The sequence below is a fragment of the Erinaceus europaeus genome, chromosome 16 (assembly GCF_950295315.1).
Source record: "Erinaceus europaeus chromosome 16, mEriEur2.1, whole genome shotgun sequence".
Lineage (NCBI taxonomy): Eukaryota > Metazoa > Chordata > Mammalia > Eulipotyphla > Erinaceidae > Erinaceus > Erinaceus europaeus.
This window is the reverse complement of record NC_080177.1, coordinates 68,612,355-68,628,396: the sequence shown is the minus strand read 5'-3', so window position 1 is coordinate 68,628,396 and position 16,042 is coordinate 68,612,355. Positions and strand designations below refer to the sequence as shown.

The 16,042-nt window shown below is 48.7% G+C and overlaps 1 protein-coding gene across 1 annotated transcript; it reads left to right on the top strand.

Moving 5' to 3' along the window:
- Positions 1-38: 38 nt before the first annotated feature.
- IRF9 (interferon regulatory factor 9) lies at positions 39-10,036 on the top strand. The gene is made up of 9 exons (XM_060175300.1): positions 39-554; positions 1,337-1,517; positions 2,218-2,401; positions 5,444-5,577; positions 5,664-5,742; positions 5,850-5,921; positions 7,403-7,831; positions 8,550-8,665; positions 8,791-10,036. Exons 2-9 carry the CDS (start codon positions 1,338-1,340, stop codon positions 8,926-8,928), a joined length of 1,332 nt encoding a protein of 443 aa, XP_060031283.1. The 5' UTR covers positions 39-554; position 1,337; the 3' UTR covers positions 8,929-10,036.
- The last annotated feature ends 6,006 nt before the right edge of the window (positions 10,037-16,042 follow it).

The following is a 16,042-nucleotide window of genomic DNA, read 5'->3' as shown; positions in this document are numbered from 1 at the left end:
GGGGGCATCAGGGAAAGGGGGGGAGGTGGATAGAACTTTGCTGAAAGGGCTCCGCCTGCTCTTTCCTGGACTCATTGTTGGGCAGGAGTGGACACCATGGCTGGCCCTCCCCACTGGGCTTCCTCCTCCGTGGTCTCCCGTCGTCTTGTCATTGAGTTCTGCTGACGTTTGAAGTCACCTCAGAGGTGCCGGGCAGGCACGCTGGCCCAGAACAGACTCCAGGACCTTCCCTGGGGAAGCAGCAGTATCTGAGGTGATTGACCGCCAGCAAAGAGTGTCCGGGAGGAAGGGAAATGAGCCTGAGCTGGGAGGGGCCCTCCAGCGGCTGACAGTGGAATGCCCACCAGGAACTCTTGAGACGCTCCTGCCACCTGGTGGCCACTCTTGTCCTGCGACTCAAAACCACGTGATTTCTGGGAAAGGCCCTCCCTGGAGGAGAACTGAAACTTAGGGAGGGGAATGGTAGAAAGGGGCGGAGAGATCAGACCCTGGCTAGCCCCGCAACCGGGCTGAGGTCAGCTGGGCCTTGGGACATCGTGCACTGGCCGGCTCAGGTAAGATCAGCCAAGGCTGAGTGTCAAACTCACGGCTGGGGCTTACCGGAAGTCTAGCGGGGGGTGAAAGTGGAGATGAGGGTTATCAGGGCTCCTGCACTGAGAGATAGACCAGAGGTCTGTCTGTGAGTCAGCGGGTGGGTAGTTTGACATAAGTGAGAGACTGCGGGGGAGGGGGGGGAGGGGGCACTCTCCCAAGCGCTGTCGGTAAAGGACAGGAGGGCCTGCTGGCCGATGTTTGGGGGAGGAAATCATTTTATACTGTTTTGTTTTCTTGCTTTCTGGCCCTGCCCATATCCCTAGCTCCACCCCTGTCCCCAGCTACCCCGGGACCTTTGGGGATGATGGGGGTCAAAGGGCAGTTGTGGGATGGCAGTAAGGAGAGTTGGTTAAGCGTCTTGGAAGCAGATACAGATACTACCTCCATAGTTGTTTAGACATTTAGATGGGGCCTCACCAGTAGCAGAGCACCAAGGGAAGTCTCTTTTCTTCCAAATAATAAGACTCCTGAAAAGTTTCAAAAGTAAGACCAACACCTCAGATTCCATTCCAGGTATAGCTCAGGGAGTTAAAAAGATTGCATTTGGGGAAGAGGGGGTATTGCTAGTGTTGGCAGAGAGGAAGCAATTAGGCCTCAGAATTTTCAGCTTTGTCAAGAGGCAGACAGCTGGATGGGCTCTCCCAGGACCCTTATCAGAGCCCAGTGTTATGGCCAGGCTGTCACAGTTGTTTCCCCCTGAGGTGCCAGTTCTGCTGAGGCCTCCTGCTGCTCTTGTCTGCAGGATGGCATCAGGCAGAGCACGCTGCACCCGCAAGCTGCGGAACTGGGTGGTGGAGCAAGTGGAGAGCGGGAAGTTCCCAGGAGTCTGCTGGGATGATCCAGAGAAAACCATGTTCCGAATTCCCTGGAAGCATGCTGGCAAGCAGGATTTCCGGGAGGACCAGGACGCTGCCTTCTTCAAGGTGAGAAGCCTTTTTTTTTTCCCTTTTGTTGCCCTTGTTTTTTATTCTTGTAGTTATTATTGTTATTGATGTCGTTGTTGTATAGGACAGAGAGAAATGGAAAGAGGAGGGGAAGACAGAGAAGGGGAGAGAAAAATAGACACCTGCAGACCTGCTTCACCGCTTGTGAAGTGACACCCCTGCAGGTTGGGAGCCGGGGGATTGAACGAGGATCCTTATGCCAGTCCTTGCGCAAAGCGTGCATTTAACCTGCTGCACTACCACCCGACTTCCAGTGAGAAGCCTTTTTAAAAGCCCCTCTGATCAAGGGCTGAAATCAACACTCACTCCTACCTTTAAGGGGTATTTCTGCCCATGTCTCACATTTAGGGGAGGCTGGGAGGGTGTCTAACTGGCCTGCCTAGTACAAAAAGAAATCACAAAATTTCTGAATTTCTTTCTTTGATCAGAGCATCATTCAGCTCTGGTTATCGGTGGTGCTGGGGGCTGAACCTGTAACCTGTAACAGAAAGTCCTGAACACTACCTCTCTGCTATTTCCCTGGCAGTATGTAAGGATTTCAGAATGGTGACAGCAGTGCATAAATCTAGAAGAGGCCCTTCTGTGTGCTGGCTCAGGCTACACTCCCGCTCTTTGAAGCCAGCTTGGTGTATGGCAGCTGGGGGCCACGACCTGCTTGTCTCGTCTTCCTGCTTCCTAGGCCTGGGCCATATTTAAGGGGAAGTTCAAGGAGGGTGACACAGAAGGTCCTGCTATCTGGAAGACTCGCTTGCGCTGTGCTCTCAACAAGAGTCCGGAATTTGAAGAGGTTCCAGGGAGGGGACGAATGGATGGTGCTGAGCCCTTTAAAGTGTATCGACTGCTGCCACAAGGAATCCTCCCTAGTGAGTGTCTGCTTCCTCAGTCACCCCCAGACTCAGCAGGCAGGGAGGAGTAGCAGCCTCCTGGAAGGATGGTGGCCTTCCTCCCGGCCCATCAGTCAGAATTCTGCCTTTGGCCAACCCGTATCTGCAACCTTGGGAGAACTTGCTTCCAGTAGAGAGAGGAACGATACAGAACACTGGTTGTGGGAATGGTGCAGAATTACACCTCTATTATCTTATAATTTTGAAAATCAATATTAAGTCACTAATAAATTTTTTAAAAAAGGAAAAACACCTAAAAAGCTACCAGAAAAAAATGAACAGGTATGAGTTTAGAGTTGATTAGCATAAAAATGTGTGTAGTTGAATGTCCATCTTTTTTTCTTTTCTTTATTATCTTGGGAGCTGGGTGGCGGCATAGCCAGTTAACACACATGTCACCAAGTGTAAGAACCCAGGTTTGAGTCCCCACTCCCCACCTGCAGGGGGTCCACTTCACAAGCAGATCTGCAAGTGTCTTTCTCTCCCTCTACCTCCCAGTCCTCTCAATTTCTCTCTGTCCTATCTAGTAAAAATCAGAGGGGGGAAAAAGGAAAAAAATTGCTACTGGGAGCTATGGATTCATGGTGCTGGCACTGAGCCCCAGTGATAACCCTGGTGGCAATTTAAAAAATTATTATCTTTATTTATTTATTGGATAGAGACAGCTTGAAATTGAGAGGAAGAGAGACAAAGAAACACCTGCAGCACTGCCTCACCACTTGTAAAGCTTTCCCTCTGCAGGTGGGGACCAGGGGCTTGAACCCAGGTCCTTGCACATTATAACATGCACTTAACCAGTGCACCACCACCAGGGCCCCCTATCAAGGCATTCAAAACATGGCATATGCCTTATGCATTTCATTGAATTCAGTTATAAAGTCTTTATTTAATTTTCTCTTAAGGAAAAAAAGAATTCTGCTTGTGGGTGGGTGTTACTACCCAAATGCCACCCTCCCCATATTCTTTTGTTTGTTTTTTGATTGGTTGGTTTTTTTGTTTGCCTCCAGGGTTATCACTGGTGCTCAGTACCTGCACCATGAATCCACTGCTCCTGGAGGCCATTTTATTATTTATTTTCCCTTTTGTTGCCCTTGTTGTTTTTCATTGTTGTTGTGGTTATTATTGTTGTTGTCATTGCTGTCATTGTTGTTGGATAGGACAGAGAGAAATGGAGAGAGGAGGGGAAGACGGGGAGGGGGAGAGAAAGACACCTGCAGACCTGCTTCACCACTTGTGAAGCGACCACCCTGCAGGTGGGGTGCTGGGGGCTTGATCCTTATGCCGGTCCTTGCGCTTCAAGCCACGTTGTTTTTTTTGTTTTGTTTTTGTTTTCCTTATTAACAGAGGAAGAACCAGAGCACCACTCTGGCACCTGCAATATCAAGGATCAAACTTCCAAGACCCCTTCTGAGCCAATTTATTATTAGTATTATTTTTTTATTTTATTTTAATAGAGACAGAAGGCAGAGAGAAAGAGTGAAAGAAACCACATTACTGAAGCTTCCTTTAATGTGGTGGGATCCTGGCTGGGACCTGGCTGGTGCGCATGGAAAGCAGCACACTGTCCCAGTGAGCTATTTTGTTAGCCCACATATATAATGTTACATGATTTATTAACACAAGATGGGGCGAGAGGGGAGAGAAAAGGCCAGAATATCACCCTGGCACATAGGATACCTGGGGTTAAACTCAGGACTTTGTGTTTCCCAGTTCAGCACCCCACTCACTGCTGGGCCTTTCTTTCTATTTTTTATTAAGGTCTTTTTTTTTTTTTTTTTTTAGTTTCCCTTTTGTTGCCCTTGTTTTTTATTGTTGTTGTAGTTATGAATGTTGTTATCGATGCCGTCATTGTTAGATAGGACAGAGAGAAATGGAGAGAGGAGGGGAAGACAGAGGGGAAGAGAAAGACAGATAGACACCTGCAGATCTGCTTCACCACCTGTAAAGCGATTCCCCTGCAGGTGGAGAGCCAGGGGCTCAAACTGGGATCCTTATGCCGGTCTTTGCACTTTGCACCACGTGCACTTAACCCGCTGCGCTACCGCCCGGCTCCCAAGGTCTTTTTTTTCTTTTAATATTTATTTACTTATTCCCTTTTGTTGCCCTTGTTGTTTTATTGTTGTAGTTATTATTGTTGTTATTGATGTCGTCATTGTTGGATAGGACAGAGAAATAGAGACAGGAAGGGAAGACAGAGAGAGGGAGAGAAAGATAGACACCTGCAGACCTGCTTCACCGCCTGTGAAGCGACTCCGCTGTAGGTGCGGAGCCGGGGGCTTGAACCGGGATCCTTCAGCCAGTCCTTGCGCTCTGCGCCACGTGCGCTTAGCCGCTTCACTACCGCCCGACTCCCTGTCCAAGGTCTTATTTTTTATTGCCACCAGCATTATCACTGGGACTCAGTACCTGCATGATGATTCCATCACTCCTGGTGGTCATTGTGCTTTTTTCTTTCTTTTTTTTATTTGACAGGACAGAGAAATAGGAGGGAGGGGGAGAGAGGGACACCTGCAGCACCGCTTCACCACTTGTGAAGCTTTCCACCTTTACAAGTGGGGACTGGGGACTTGAACCTGGGTCCTCGAGCGTGGTAATATGTGCTTTACTCAGCATGCCACCACCCAGTCCTAAGATTTATTAATTAAAGAAAGAGAGAAAGAGCCAGAGCATCACTCTGGCACATGCTTTGCTGAGGGTTGAAGCTGGGGCCCGTTGCTTTTAAGTTCAACATGCTAAGCAAGCCCTGTGCTGTCTCCCAAGCCCCCAGCCTTCCATTTCCTTCCCTCCTCTCACTCCCCTGCCTTTGTCAGCACTTACAGCTCTGATCTTTTCCTTTCTTTCACATAGGTTGGTTGGTTTTTTTGTTTGCTTGTTTGTGTTTGTTTTACCAGAGCACTGCTTATGGTGGGGTGGGAGATTGAATCTGAGACCTGGGAGTCTCAGGCATCAGGGTCTATTTGCATAACCATTATGCTGTCTCCTCTGCCTTCACCCACTCTTTGTCTCGATGTTATTCCACAGCCCAAACAAGAACCCAGAAATCACCAACGAAGCGACAGCATAGTTCTGTGTCACCTGATAGGGAGGAGGGAGAGGAGGACAGCACAAAGAACTGTGTATTCGATCCCTCCTTGCTCCAGGACCCCCTCAAAAATGTGAGATCCTGGGAGGGGACTGGGCAGGCCCAAGGCAGGACAGTCACTGTGGGGAGATAAGGGCCAACAGTGGGTGCTGTCTGCAGGAGGAGGCGGCGGTGGATGCCGGTGTAGCAGTAGGCCATTCTGACTTTGGGAACAGCAGCAGCTCTGAGCCTCAGCAAGGTATTATTATTACCTTTTCTCATTTGGCGTCACCTCCCAGTCCACACCCTCGGGACCTTGGACGCCCAGTCACAGTCTGAGTAACCAGTGCCTTTCACTCCTTCCAGGTGCAGACACGACTGAGGCTCCTCTCCAAGGAGACCAGATGTCCATGGAGCCACTGCTCCCTCCCAACTCAGGTAGTTGTGTTTCTGACTCAGCCCTGCTTCCTGCTCCTATCTTCCTCCTGCAGCTTTGCATGCCATATTTAACCCACCAAGGTCTGCAGCAAACAAGCTCACCAGCAGGTAACTAGGTCACTCAGCAGTGCTCCTGGCCAGACACTAGCCGCTGTGAACAGCTTGTTTCTCCACACTATTCCCCTGTTTCCTGAAAACCCACTTGGAGATAACTGATTTCTATGGGTTGATCTGTGGTACTTTTTAATTAATTGATTTTTTGTGGAGCCAGGACCTCATGCATATGTGCATGGTTTGATTTGATTTTTTAATTTTATTTCTTTTTGAGATTGAGACAGGCAGACAAATTTAGTGAGAGAGATCACAGCACCAAAGCTTCCCTCAATGTAGTAGAGGCCAGCCTCTATCCTGGCAAAGCAGTGTATTATTCCAAGTGAGCTATTTCACAAGCCTGCATACATGATATTATCAGACTACTTTTTCATTCAGAAAGAGATAGGGGGTACTGAGCAGTAGCACAGTGGGTCAAGTGCACATAGTGTGAAGTACAAGGACCAGCGGAAGGATCCTGGTTCGAGCCCCCCAGCTCCCCACCTGTAGGAGGGTTGCTTCATAAGCAGTGAAGCAGGTCTGCAGGTGTCTTTCTCTCCCCCTCTCTGTCTTCCCCTCCTCTCTCAGTTTCTTTCTGTCATATGACAACAACAACAATAGCAATGACAACAGTAACAATAGCAACAAGGGCAACAAAATGGAAAAAATGGCCTCATAGTGCAGTCACCGGCCCCAGAGATAGATAAAAAAGAAAGAGAGAAAGAGGGAGTCGGGCGGTAGCACAGTGGGTTAAGCGCATGTGGTTTGAAGCGCAAGGACCGGCGTTAAGTACCCAGGTTCGAGTCCCCGGCTCCCCACCTGCAGGGGAGTTGTTTCACAAGCAGTGAAGCAGGTCTGCAGGTGTCTATCTTTCTCTCTCCCTCTCTGTCTTCCCCTCCTCTCTCCATTTCCCTCTGTCCTATCCAAAAAATGATGACAACAACAACAGCAATAATAACTACAACAATAAAAAAGCAATAACAAGGGCAACAAAAGGTAAAATAAATAATAAATAAATATTAAAAAAATAAAAAATAATAAAAGGAGAGAAAGAAGAAAGAGAAAGAAAGAAAGAAAGAAAGAAAGGGAGAAGGAGATAGGTACTAAGAGGTGGAGCATCCCTTAGTGCCATTGGCAAACCAGGGCATAGCACATGCCCTACCCAGGGATCCCGCTCTCTCTCCAACTCGTCTGGCACTGTCTTGTAAGCTGCAAGACCCTGTACATTAAGCCCTAGGACCTCAGTGGGCATCTGTATAATTTGCTACTCTCTCGATTGGTGGGACAGCCTGACAGCAAGCCCCCTGGCCGGTGGGAAGGAGAGTGGGCACTACTTGGCCTTCCTCTCTGGGCCTCCTGTCTCAGCGAAATAAGACATTTCCTGTACTCAGGGTCTTCCTCAGGCTCTGCAGCGCCTCTTGCTGATCAGGAGGTCCCTGAGGAGACGCAGATGCAGTGCGGCTGTTCTGTGTCTGCAGACTACTCGCTGCTCCTCACCTTCATCTACGATGGGTGCGTGGTGGGTCAGGCCCAGGTGCAGAGCCTAGACTGCCGCCTGGTGGCTGAGCCCTCCGGCTCCCAGTGCGGCATGGAGCAGGTGGTGTTCCCCAAGGCCGGCCAGCTGGAGTCCACCAAGCGCCTGCTCAACCAGCTCGAGAGAGGCGTCTTGCTAGCCAGCAACTCCCGAGGCCTCTTCGTGCAAAGTCTCTGCCCCATCCCCATCTCCTGGAACTCGCCTCAAGCCCCACCAGGTCCAGGCCCGCACCTGCTGCCCAGCTACGAGTTCGTGGAGCTCTTCAGAACCACCAACTTCTGCAGAGGTGAGACTGTGCTAGCTGTGGCCCTCACCCAGCTCTTAGGCCCCACCAACATCTGGGGCTCCTCCGAGTAGATGCTGCACCACAGCCCAAGCCTCGAACCCCTGCATGACTGTGGGCTCGGCCCTTCTTCCTTAACCAAGGGCATGGGAGATGAGGCTTGCAGGAGGCCAGCACAAGAGGGTTACATCTTGGGGTAACCACAGGAAGGTACACCGTGAGGCCCTCTCCTGCACATAACACGCACACGTGACCCTCCACTTTGGGGCGAGCTGGTACCCATCACACACCCTGCCCCTGCCCCTGCCCCTGTCCAGGCTCCAGGCAGCTAAGGCATCCACCTCTCACATCCGCATAGAGGTTCCACTTTCTGTCTCCAGTCAATTCTCAATCCACCCTGGGGGTCAAGTCTCAATCCAGTCTAGGGAACAGAGAGTGTGGGAGTCCCCAGGACCATGTGCTCTAGTGCGTATGTGTTCTTGGGAAGGGGGGGAGCACATCTGTGCTTGAGGCCAGCACTGTGTCTGCCCAGGACTCGGCACACTCCCCACACAGAACTCAAACTGTGAAGCAGTCAGTGACTTCTCGGTGCTTCTTACCAAAGGAACACCTTTTCCCATCTCGACTTGGTGGAACCCTCACATTCCACACCACCGCAGGCCCCATGACTTCTGCTCTGCCTCTGGTCTCCTCTCCCAACCCTGAACTTTTTCTCTTTCAGAGTTGGCCAAGTATTCCCAGGGTCTGGGCCCCCCACCCAAATTCCAGGTGACACTGAACTTCTTAGAGGAGAAGCCTAGCCCCAGCCACATACCGCAGAGTCTTATCACGGTGCAGGTGAGTTCAGAGACAGGAGACACTCTCCGGGGACTGTGGGGGACGATGCTGGAGGAACAGTTCCTGGCTTTGGATTACGGGGCTCCCAGCAGTCCTGAGCTCCTCCTCCCCCTCTTCTGCTGCAGATGGAGCAGGCCTTTGCCCGGCATTTGCTGAAGGAGACTTCGGAGGAACAGGCAGCCACTCTGTCCCTGGTGCAGGCCTTGGAGGACTTGGAGGAACCAACTTTCTGCTCTTCCTCCTTCTCCCCTTATCACCTGTAGGAGAGACTCGGTGTCCATGCTGCTGACCTGCCTTCCTCAGTGAGAATTCTCAGTGGTTGTCTGTTATGGCTGTGTTCTTGAATGCTTCAAGTCCCCCAGCTAGTGGGAAACTCAAGGATAACTTTTTTCTCTTAAAATAAAAAAAAAATTTTTTTTTTTTTGAGAAGCCAGGCAGTAGCACACCTGGTTAAGCACACACATTACAGTGTGCAAGGACCCAGGTTCAAGCCCCTGGCCCCCACCTGCATGGGGAAAACTTCATGAGCGGTCAAGCAGGGCTGCAGGTGCCTCTGTCTCTTTCCCTCTCTATTCTCCCCCTCCTCTCTCAATTTCTCTGTCTCTATCTAGTAATTAATTAACTAACTAAAAAAAATTCTTGAGAGGGACCAAATGGTGACTCACCCATGTTACCTCACACAAGGACCCAGGTTTAAGTCCCCAGTCCCCACCTGTAGGGGAAAAGCTTCATGTATAGTGGAGCAATGTTTCAGGTGCCTCTCTCTCTCTCTCTATCTCTCTCTCTTCCTCACTTTGTTTCTCTGTCTCTCATCCTTTACTAAAATAAAATGAAAGGAACAAAGAAATAAGTGGCCACCAGGAATGACGGAGTCATACAGGCACTGAACCCCCTAAGAACCCTTTGGTCTCTGAGGAACTGTGAAAGTTCAGATGCAAATTCAGGAGGCCTTTCCCTCCTACCCAATCATAGAGGCTCACACTTTATAGCTTCTTAAAATGAACTTCCATTGAAAGATAAATGGGGGAGTCGGGCGGTGGTTCAGTGGGTTAAGTGCACGTGGCGCAAAGCACGTGGGACTGGCAGAAGGATCCCGGTTGGAGCCCCCGGGATCTCTACCTGCCGGGAGGTCGCTTCACAGGTAGTAAAGCAGGTCTGCAGGTGTCTATTTTCTGTCTTCCCCTCGTTGAGCGCTCACCTCACAAACTGCAAGGGTCTGAGTACAAGCCTGCAGGTGGGGGAGCTTGACAGGCAGTGAAGCAGGTCTGTAGGTATTCCTTTCTCACTCTCTTCATCTATCCCTTCCCACCCTCACTCCTTCCCTCCTTGTATCTCCTCTTTCCCCCTCTTTCTAATAAATATTTTATCATATTTTTTGTTGTCACCAGGACTTCATTCCAGGCTGAGCGTTTTTTTTTTTTTTTTAATTATTAACCAGAGCACTGCTCAGCTCTGGCTTTTGGTGGTGCAGGGGATTGAACCTGGGACTTGGGAGCCTCAGGCATGACAGTTTGTTTGCATAACCATTATGCTATCTACCCCCACCCTGGTTTTTTGGTTTTTCTATTACTAGAGCTCTGGCTTGTTTTGGAGTGGGGATTGAACCTGGGACCTCAGAGCCTGGAGGCTCATACTATCTACCCCCACCCCATAAATAAATATTTTCAAAAAGAAAAATGGTCATCTGATGTGTTGGGAGGAGGGAGTCAGAGAAAATAAGTGATGTGAATTGGGGAGCAGGACACTCAGGTCCTCTTGCTGCCGACATGCCTAGGTCACGTTCCAGTCCCCACAGCTTTTGTCTCGGAGCGTTCTGGGCTCGGGGCCCACCCCCCTTTACCTTTGAGGTCCCAGGATTAGGGGGAGGGTTGGGGTCAGTCACCAACAGGAACTGAGTCTACAGCTGTTATAGCCCCCAGCTTTACACAGAAAAATCCAGGGTCCACAGTTCTTTTTTTTTTTTAATATTTATTTATTTATTCCCTTTTGTTGCCCTTGTTTTATTGTTGTAGTTGTTGTTGTTGATGTCGTCATTGTTGGATAGGACAGAGAGAAATGGAGAGAGGAGGGGAAGACAGAGAGGGGGAGGGAAAGACACCTGCAGACCTGCTTCACTGCCTGTGAAGCGACGCCCCTGCAGGTAGGGAGCTGGGGGATTGAACCGGGATCCTTACACTGGCGCTTTGCACCACCTGCACTTAACCCGCTGCGCTACCGCTCGACTCCCCACAGTTCTTTTTCTCGAGGTCTCTGATTTGGGTCTTCACAGGGAACCTAGACTCAGGCTCCAGGTTGGAGATCCTTAAAGACCAATTTGTTTTTAATTACATATGAGAGACAGAGCTTCACAGGAAACAGACCGAAAGAGACCAGGACGTGGGGAGACAGCATAGTACTGATGCAAAATAGGTTTCATGCCTGAGGCACCAAAGCTCTCAGGTTCAGTCTCCAGCACTACCAAAAGCCAGAACTGAGCAGTGCTGATTTGGAGGGGGTGGGGGCCGCAGGTGGTGGAGCAGCTAGTATAGTGCATACCTTCTCATACCATGATTGGAACATTCAAGACCCTGGTTTCCACCTGCAGAAGGGAAGCCTCACAAATGGAGAAGCAGTGCTGCAAATGTCTTTGTGTCTCTGTCCCACTTTTTCTCCTTGCTTCTCATCCTCATCCAAAGAGAAGAAGGAAAAAAAAAAAAAGGGAGTCGGGCGGTTAGGGCAGCGGGTTAAACGCACATGGCGCAACGCGCAAGGACCAGTGTAAGCATCCCGGTTTGAGCCCCCGGCTCCCCACCTGCCGGAAGTGGCTTCGCAAGTGGTGAAGCAGGTCTACAGGTGTCTGTCTTTCTCTCCCCCTCTCTGTCTTCCCCTCCTCTATCCATTTCTCTCTGTCCTATCCAACAACAGCAATAACAACAACAATAACTACACTAATAAAACAACAAGGACACCAAAAGGGAATAAATAAATAAATATTTTTAAAATGTTACCTGTGGTCCGGGAGGTGGCGCAGTGGATAAGGCAGTGGACTCTCAAGCATGAGGTCCTGAGTTCAATCCCTGGCAGCACATGTACCAGAGTGATGTCTGGTTCTTTCTCATGAATAAATAAATAAATTCTGTTTTTTAAAAATGTTGGGAATTGGGCGGTAGCGCAGCGGGTTAAGCGCACATGGCGCCAAGTGCAAGGACAGGCATAAGGATCCCGGTTCAAGCCCCTGGATCCCCACCTGCAGGGGAGTCGCTTCACAGGCAGTGAAGCAGGTCTGCAGGTGTCTGTCTTTCTCTTCCCCTCTGTCTTCCCTCCTCTTTCTATATCTCCCTGTCCTATCTAACAACATCAATAACAACAATGATAATAACTACAACAATAAAACAAGGGCAACAAAAGGGAAAATACATATTTTTTTTAAAAAGTTACCTGTATATCTAAAAAAAAAAAAGGGGGGGAGTTAGGCGGTAGCGCCCTGGGTTAAGCACAGGTGTCTCAAAGCCTAGGCACCAGCGTAAGAATCCCAGTTCGAGCCGACGGCTCTCCACCTGCAGGGGGAGTTGCTTCTCAAGCGGTGAAGCAGGTCTGCAGGTGTCTGTCTTTCTCTCCCCCTCTCTGTCTTCCCCTCCTCGCTCCATTTCTCTCTGTCCTGTCCTGTTGGTATGCTTTTAAAAACCCCTTCTGTTTCATTTGGTTTAAATCCTCCCTGCTTAACACTATTCTATTTACATAACCACTTCATCGCATTTACATAACTGCTGTTAACAAGCACCACCCTCCCTCCAGGGCATTGGTGGTTCAGTGGTAGAATTCTCACCTGCTCCGCCCCCTCTCCTTGTCACACTCTGATTTTCACCAGTCACTTTTCTCTCCACCCTCTGTATGTCACATCCTGTTCACACCCTACTTGGGAAGTATATATAAAGACAACATTGTTCATTTTAGTTTAAGTTTAGCTTAGCTTGGTCTAGATTGCGCTGCCTCCTGAATGAATAAAGAGATACTGCGTACAGCCCAGCCATGAGTCCCCGGTCGTGGTCGTCTGTTACCCGCCCGTGAAGCCAGCCCTGCGAAAACAACACTGTCCAACAACGACGACATCAATAACAACAATAATAACTACAACAATAAAACAAGGGCAACAAAAGGAAATAAATAAAAGACTGGGTGGAGGGGAGGGTTCAAGTCCTAAAACATGATGGCAGAGGAGGACCTGGGGGGAGGGTTGAACTGTTATGTGGAAATTGAGGAATGCTACACAGGTGCAAACTACTGTATTTTACTGTTGATTGTAAACCATTAATCCCTCCAATAATTTTTTTTTTTAAAAGTGGCTGGGAAAAGTAGTTCAACTGACAGAGCATCCATCAGACTTTTATGCCTAAGATTCCTGGTTTGATTCCAGGTACTGTGTGCACTAGAGTGGTCCAATTTTTCTCTCTCACCTCTCTTGTCATATGTAATAAAATAAATCTTATAATAGGCCAGGGAAATAATTCAATCAGTGGAACATTGGATTTGAGTGCCTGAGGTGTTTGGTTCAAGGCCTAACACTGGATGTGCCACAGTGGTGGTCTGGTTTTTTGTTTGTTTGCTTTTAATTTTTTTATTATCTTTATTTATTGGATAGAGACAGACAGTAATCAAGAGAGAAGGAGGTGATAGAGAAGGAGAGAGAAAGACACCTGCAGCTCTGCTTCACCACTTGCAAAGCTTTCCCCCTTCAGGTGGGGACTGGGGGATCGGACCCAGGCCCTTGTGCATTGTAATACGTGCACTCAACCAGGTGCGCCACCACCCGGCCCCTGGCTTTTTTTTTTTGTTCTCTCTCTGTCCTATCCAACAACAATGACAACAATAATAGTAACGACAACACGGATAAACAACAAGGGCAACAAAAGGGGAAAATAAATGGCCTGCAGGAGCCATGGATTCATGGTGCAGGCACTGTGCCCCAGCGATAACCCTGGAGGCAAATAAATAAATAACAGGAAGTTGGGCGGTAGCGCATTGGGTTAAGCACTAGTGGCACAAAGTGCAAGGACCAGCTTAAGGATCCCGGTTCGAGCCCCTGGCTCCCCACCTGCAGGGGAGTCGCTTCACAGGCGGTGAAGCAGGTCTGCAGGTGTCTGTCTTTCTCTCCCCCTCTGTCTTCCCCTCCTCTCTCCATTTCTATCTGTTCTAACAACAATGACATCAATAACTACAACAATTTTAAAAAAGGGCAACAAAAGGGAAAATAAATATTTTTTATAAAGTGATGCTTCAGGGAGTTGGGCAGTAGCACAGCAGGTTAAGTGCATGTGGTGCAAAGCTCAATTGCCAACTTAAGGATCCTGGTTCAAGCCCGCGGCTCCCCACCTGCAGGGGAGTCACTTCACAAGCAGTGAAACAGGTCTGCAGGTGTCTTTCTCTCCCCCTCTGTCTTCCCTCCTCTCTCCATTTCTCTCGGTCCTATCCAACAACAACGACATCAATAGCCACAACAATGTTAAACAACAAGGGCAACAAAAGGGGAAATAAATAAATTAAAAACAAAAGTGATGCTTCCTTTAAAAAAATAAAAAACAAAAAATAAATAACATTTGGGGGCTGGTTAGTAGTACAGCAGGTTAAATGCACATGGCACATAGCACCAAGGACCGGCTAAGGATCCTGGTTTGAGCCCCTGGCTCTCCACCTACAGCGGAGTTGCTTCACAAGTGGTGAAGCAGGTCTGCAGGTGTCTGTCTCTCCCTCTCTGTGTCTTCCCCTCCTCTCTTGATTTCTCTTTGTCTTATCTACAATAACAACAACAACCAGGGCAACAAAATGGGAAAAATGTTCTCCAGGAGCAGTGGATTAACTACAACAAAACAACAAGGGTAACAAAAGGGAAAATAAATAATAATGAAAAAAAAAGAGAGAGAGATTCCCGGCCAATGCACCAAAAAAAATAAAATAAAAAAGAGGGTGGTCTGGAAGGTGGCGCAGTGATAAAGCATTAGACTATTGGGGTCCAGGTGGTGGCGCACCTGGTTAAGCACAAACAGTGTGCAAGGAGCCAGATTCAAGCCCCCAGCCCCAACTGCACTGGGGTTACTTCACAGGCAATGAAGCAGGTGCAGCTATCTATATTTCTGTCCCCCTCTCTGTCTTCCCCTCCTCTCTCAATTTTTCTCTGGCCTATCTAGCGATAACAACAATAGTAACAAAAATGGGGAAAATGGCCTCCAGGAGCAGTGGATTCGTAGTGCAGGCACCAAGCCCCAGCAATAACCCTAGAGGCCAAAAAAAAAAAAAGTCATAATGTATTTTTGCATAGAAAAATACAACATGGGGGGCCCGGCAATGGCACACTGGGTAAGCACACATAGTACTAAGTGCAAAGGTCCAGCACAAAGATCCTGGTTTGAGCCTCCACCTCTCCACCTGCAAGGAGAGTTGCTTCAAAAGCAGGTGTCTATCTTTCTCTCCTCCTCTCTGCCTTCCCCTCCTTGCTCTGCCCTATCTGACAACAAATGAGCAGCAACAACAGTGGAAAGAGAGATGGCTGCCAGGAGCAGTGGATTCATGGTGCAGGCACTGAACCCCAGCCATAACTCTAGAGGCAAAAGAAAGAAAGAAAGAAAGAAAATTACAGGATGGGGCCAGGCAGTATTGCACCCAGTTTAAGCACACATATTACCAAGCCTAAGGACCCAGGTTCAAGCCCTCCCTCCCCACCTGCAGGGGATCCACTTCACAAGCAGTGAAGCAGGTCTGCAGGTGTCTCATCTTTCTTTCCCTCTCTATCTCCCCATCCTCTCTTTGTCCTCTCTAATAAAAATTAAAAGGAAAAAAAGAAAAGCCTGCCAGAAGCCAAGCATTTGTAGTGCCAGCACCGAGCCCCAGCAGTAACCCTGGTAGCAATAATAAATAAATAAATAAATAAATAAATAAATAAATAAATAAATAAATAAAAGAGGGAGTCGGGCGGTAGCGCAGCGGGTTAAGCGCACATGGCGCAAAGTGCAGGGTAAGGATCCCGGTTTGAGCCCCCAGCTCCCCACCTGCAGAGGAGTCGCTTCATAGGCAGTGAAGCAGGTCTGCAGGTGTCTATCTTTCTCTCCCCCTCTCTGCCTTCCCCTCCTCTCTCCATTTCTCTCTGTCTTATCTAGTAATAACAACAATAATAACTACAACAATAAAATAATGACAAAAGGGAATAGATATTAAAAAATAATAAAAGAAAAGAAAAATACATCATGACTTTTCGTACAACCCAATATTTACTGAGGTGCTTGACACAAGTTGAAAAAAAAAAAACAAGACCTTCAATCTCAAGAAACTTCAGAAGGAATGTAGGTATGGGGAGACAGCATAATGGTTATACAATGACTGAGGTTCCAAAGTCACAGGCTCAGTCCC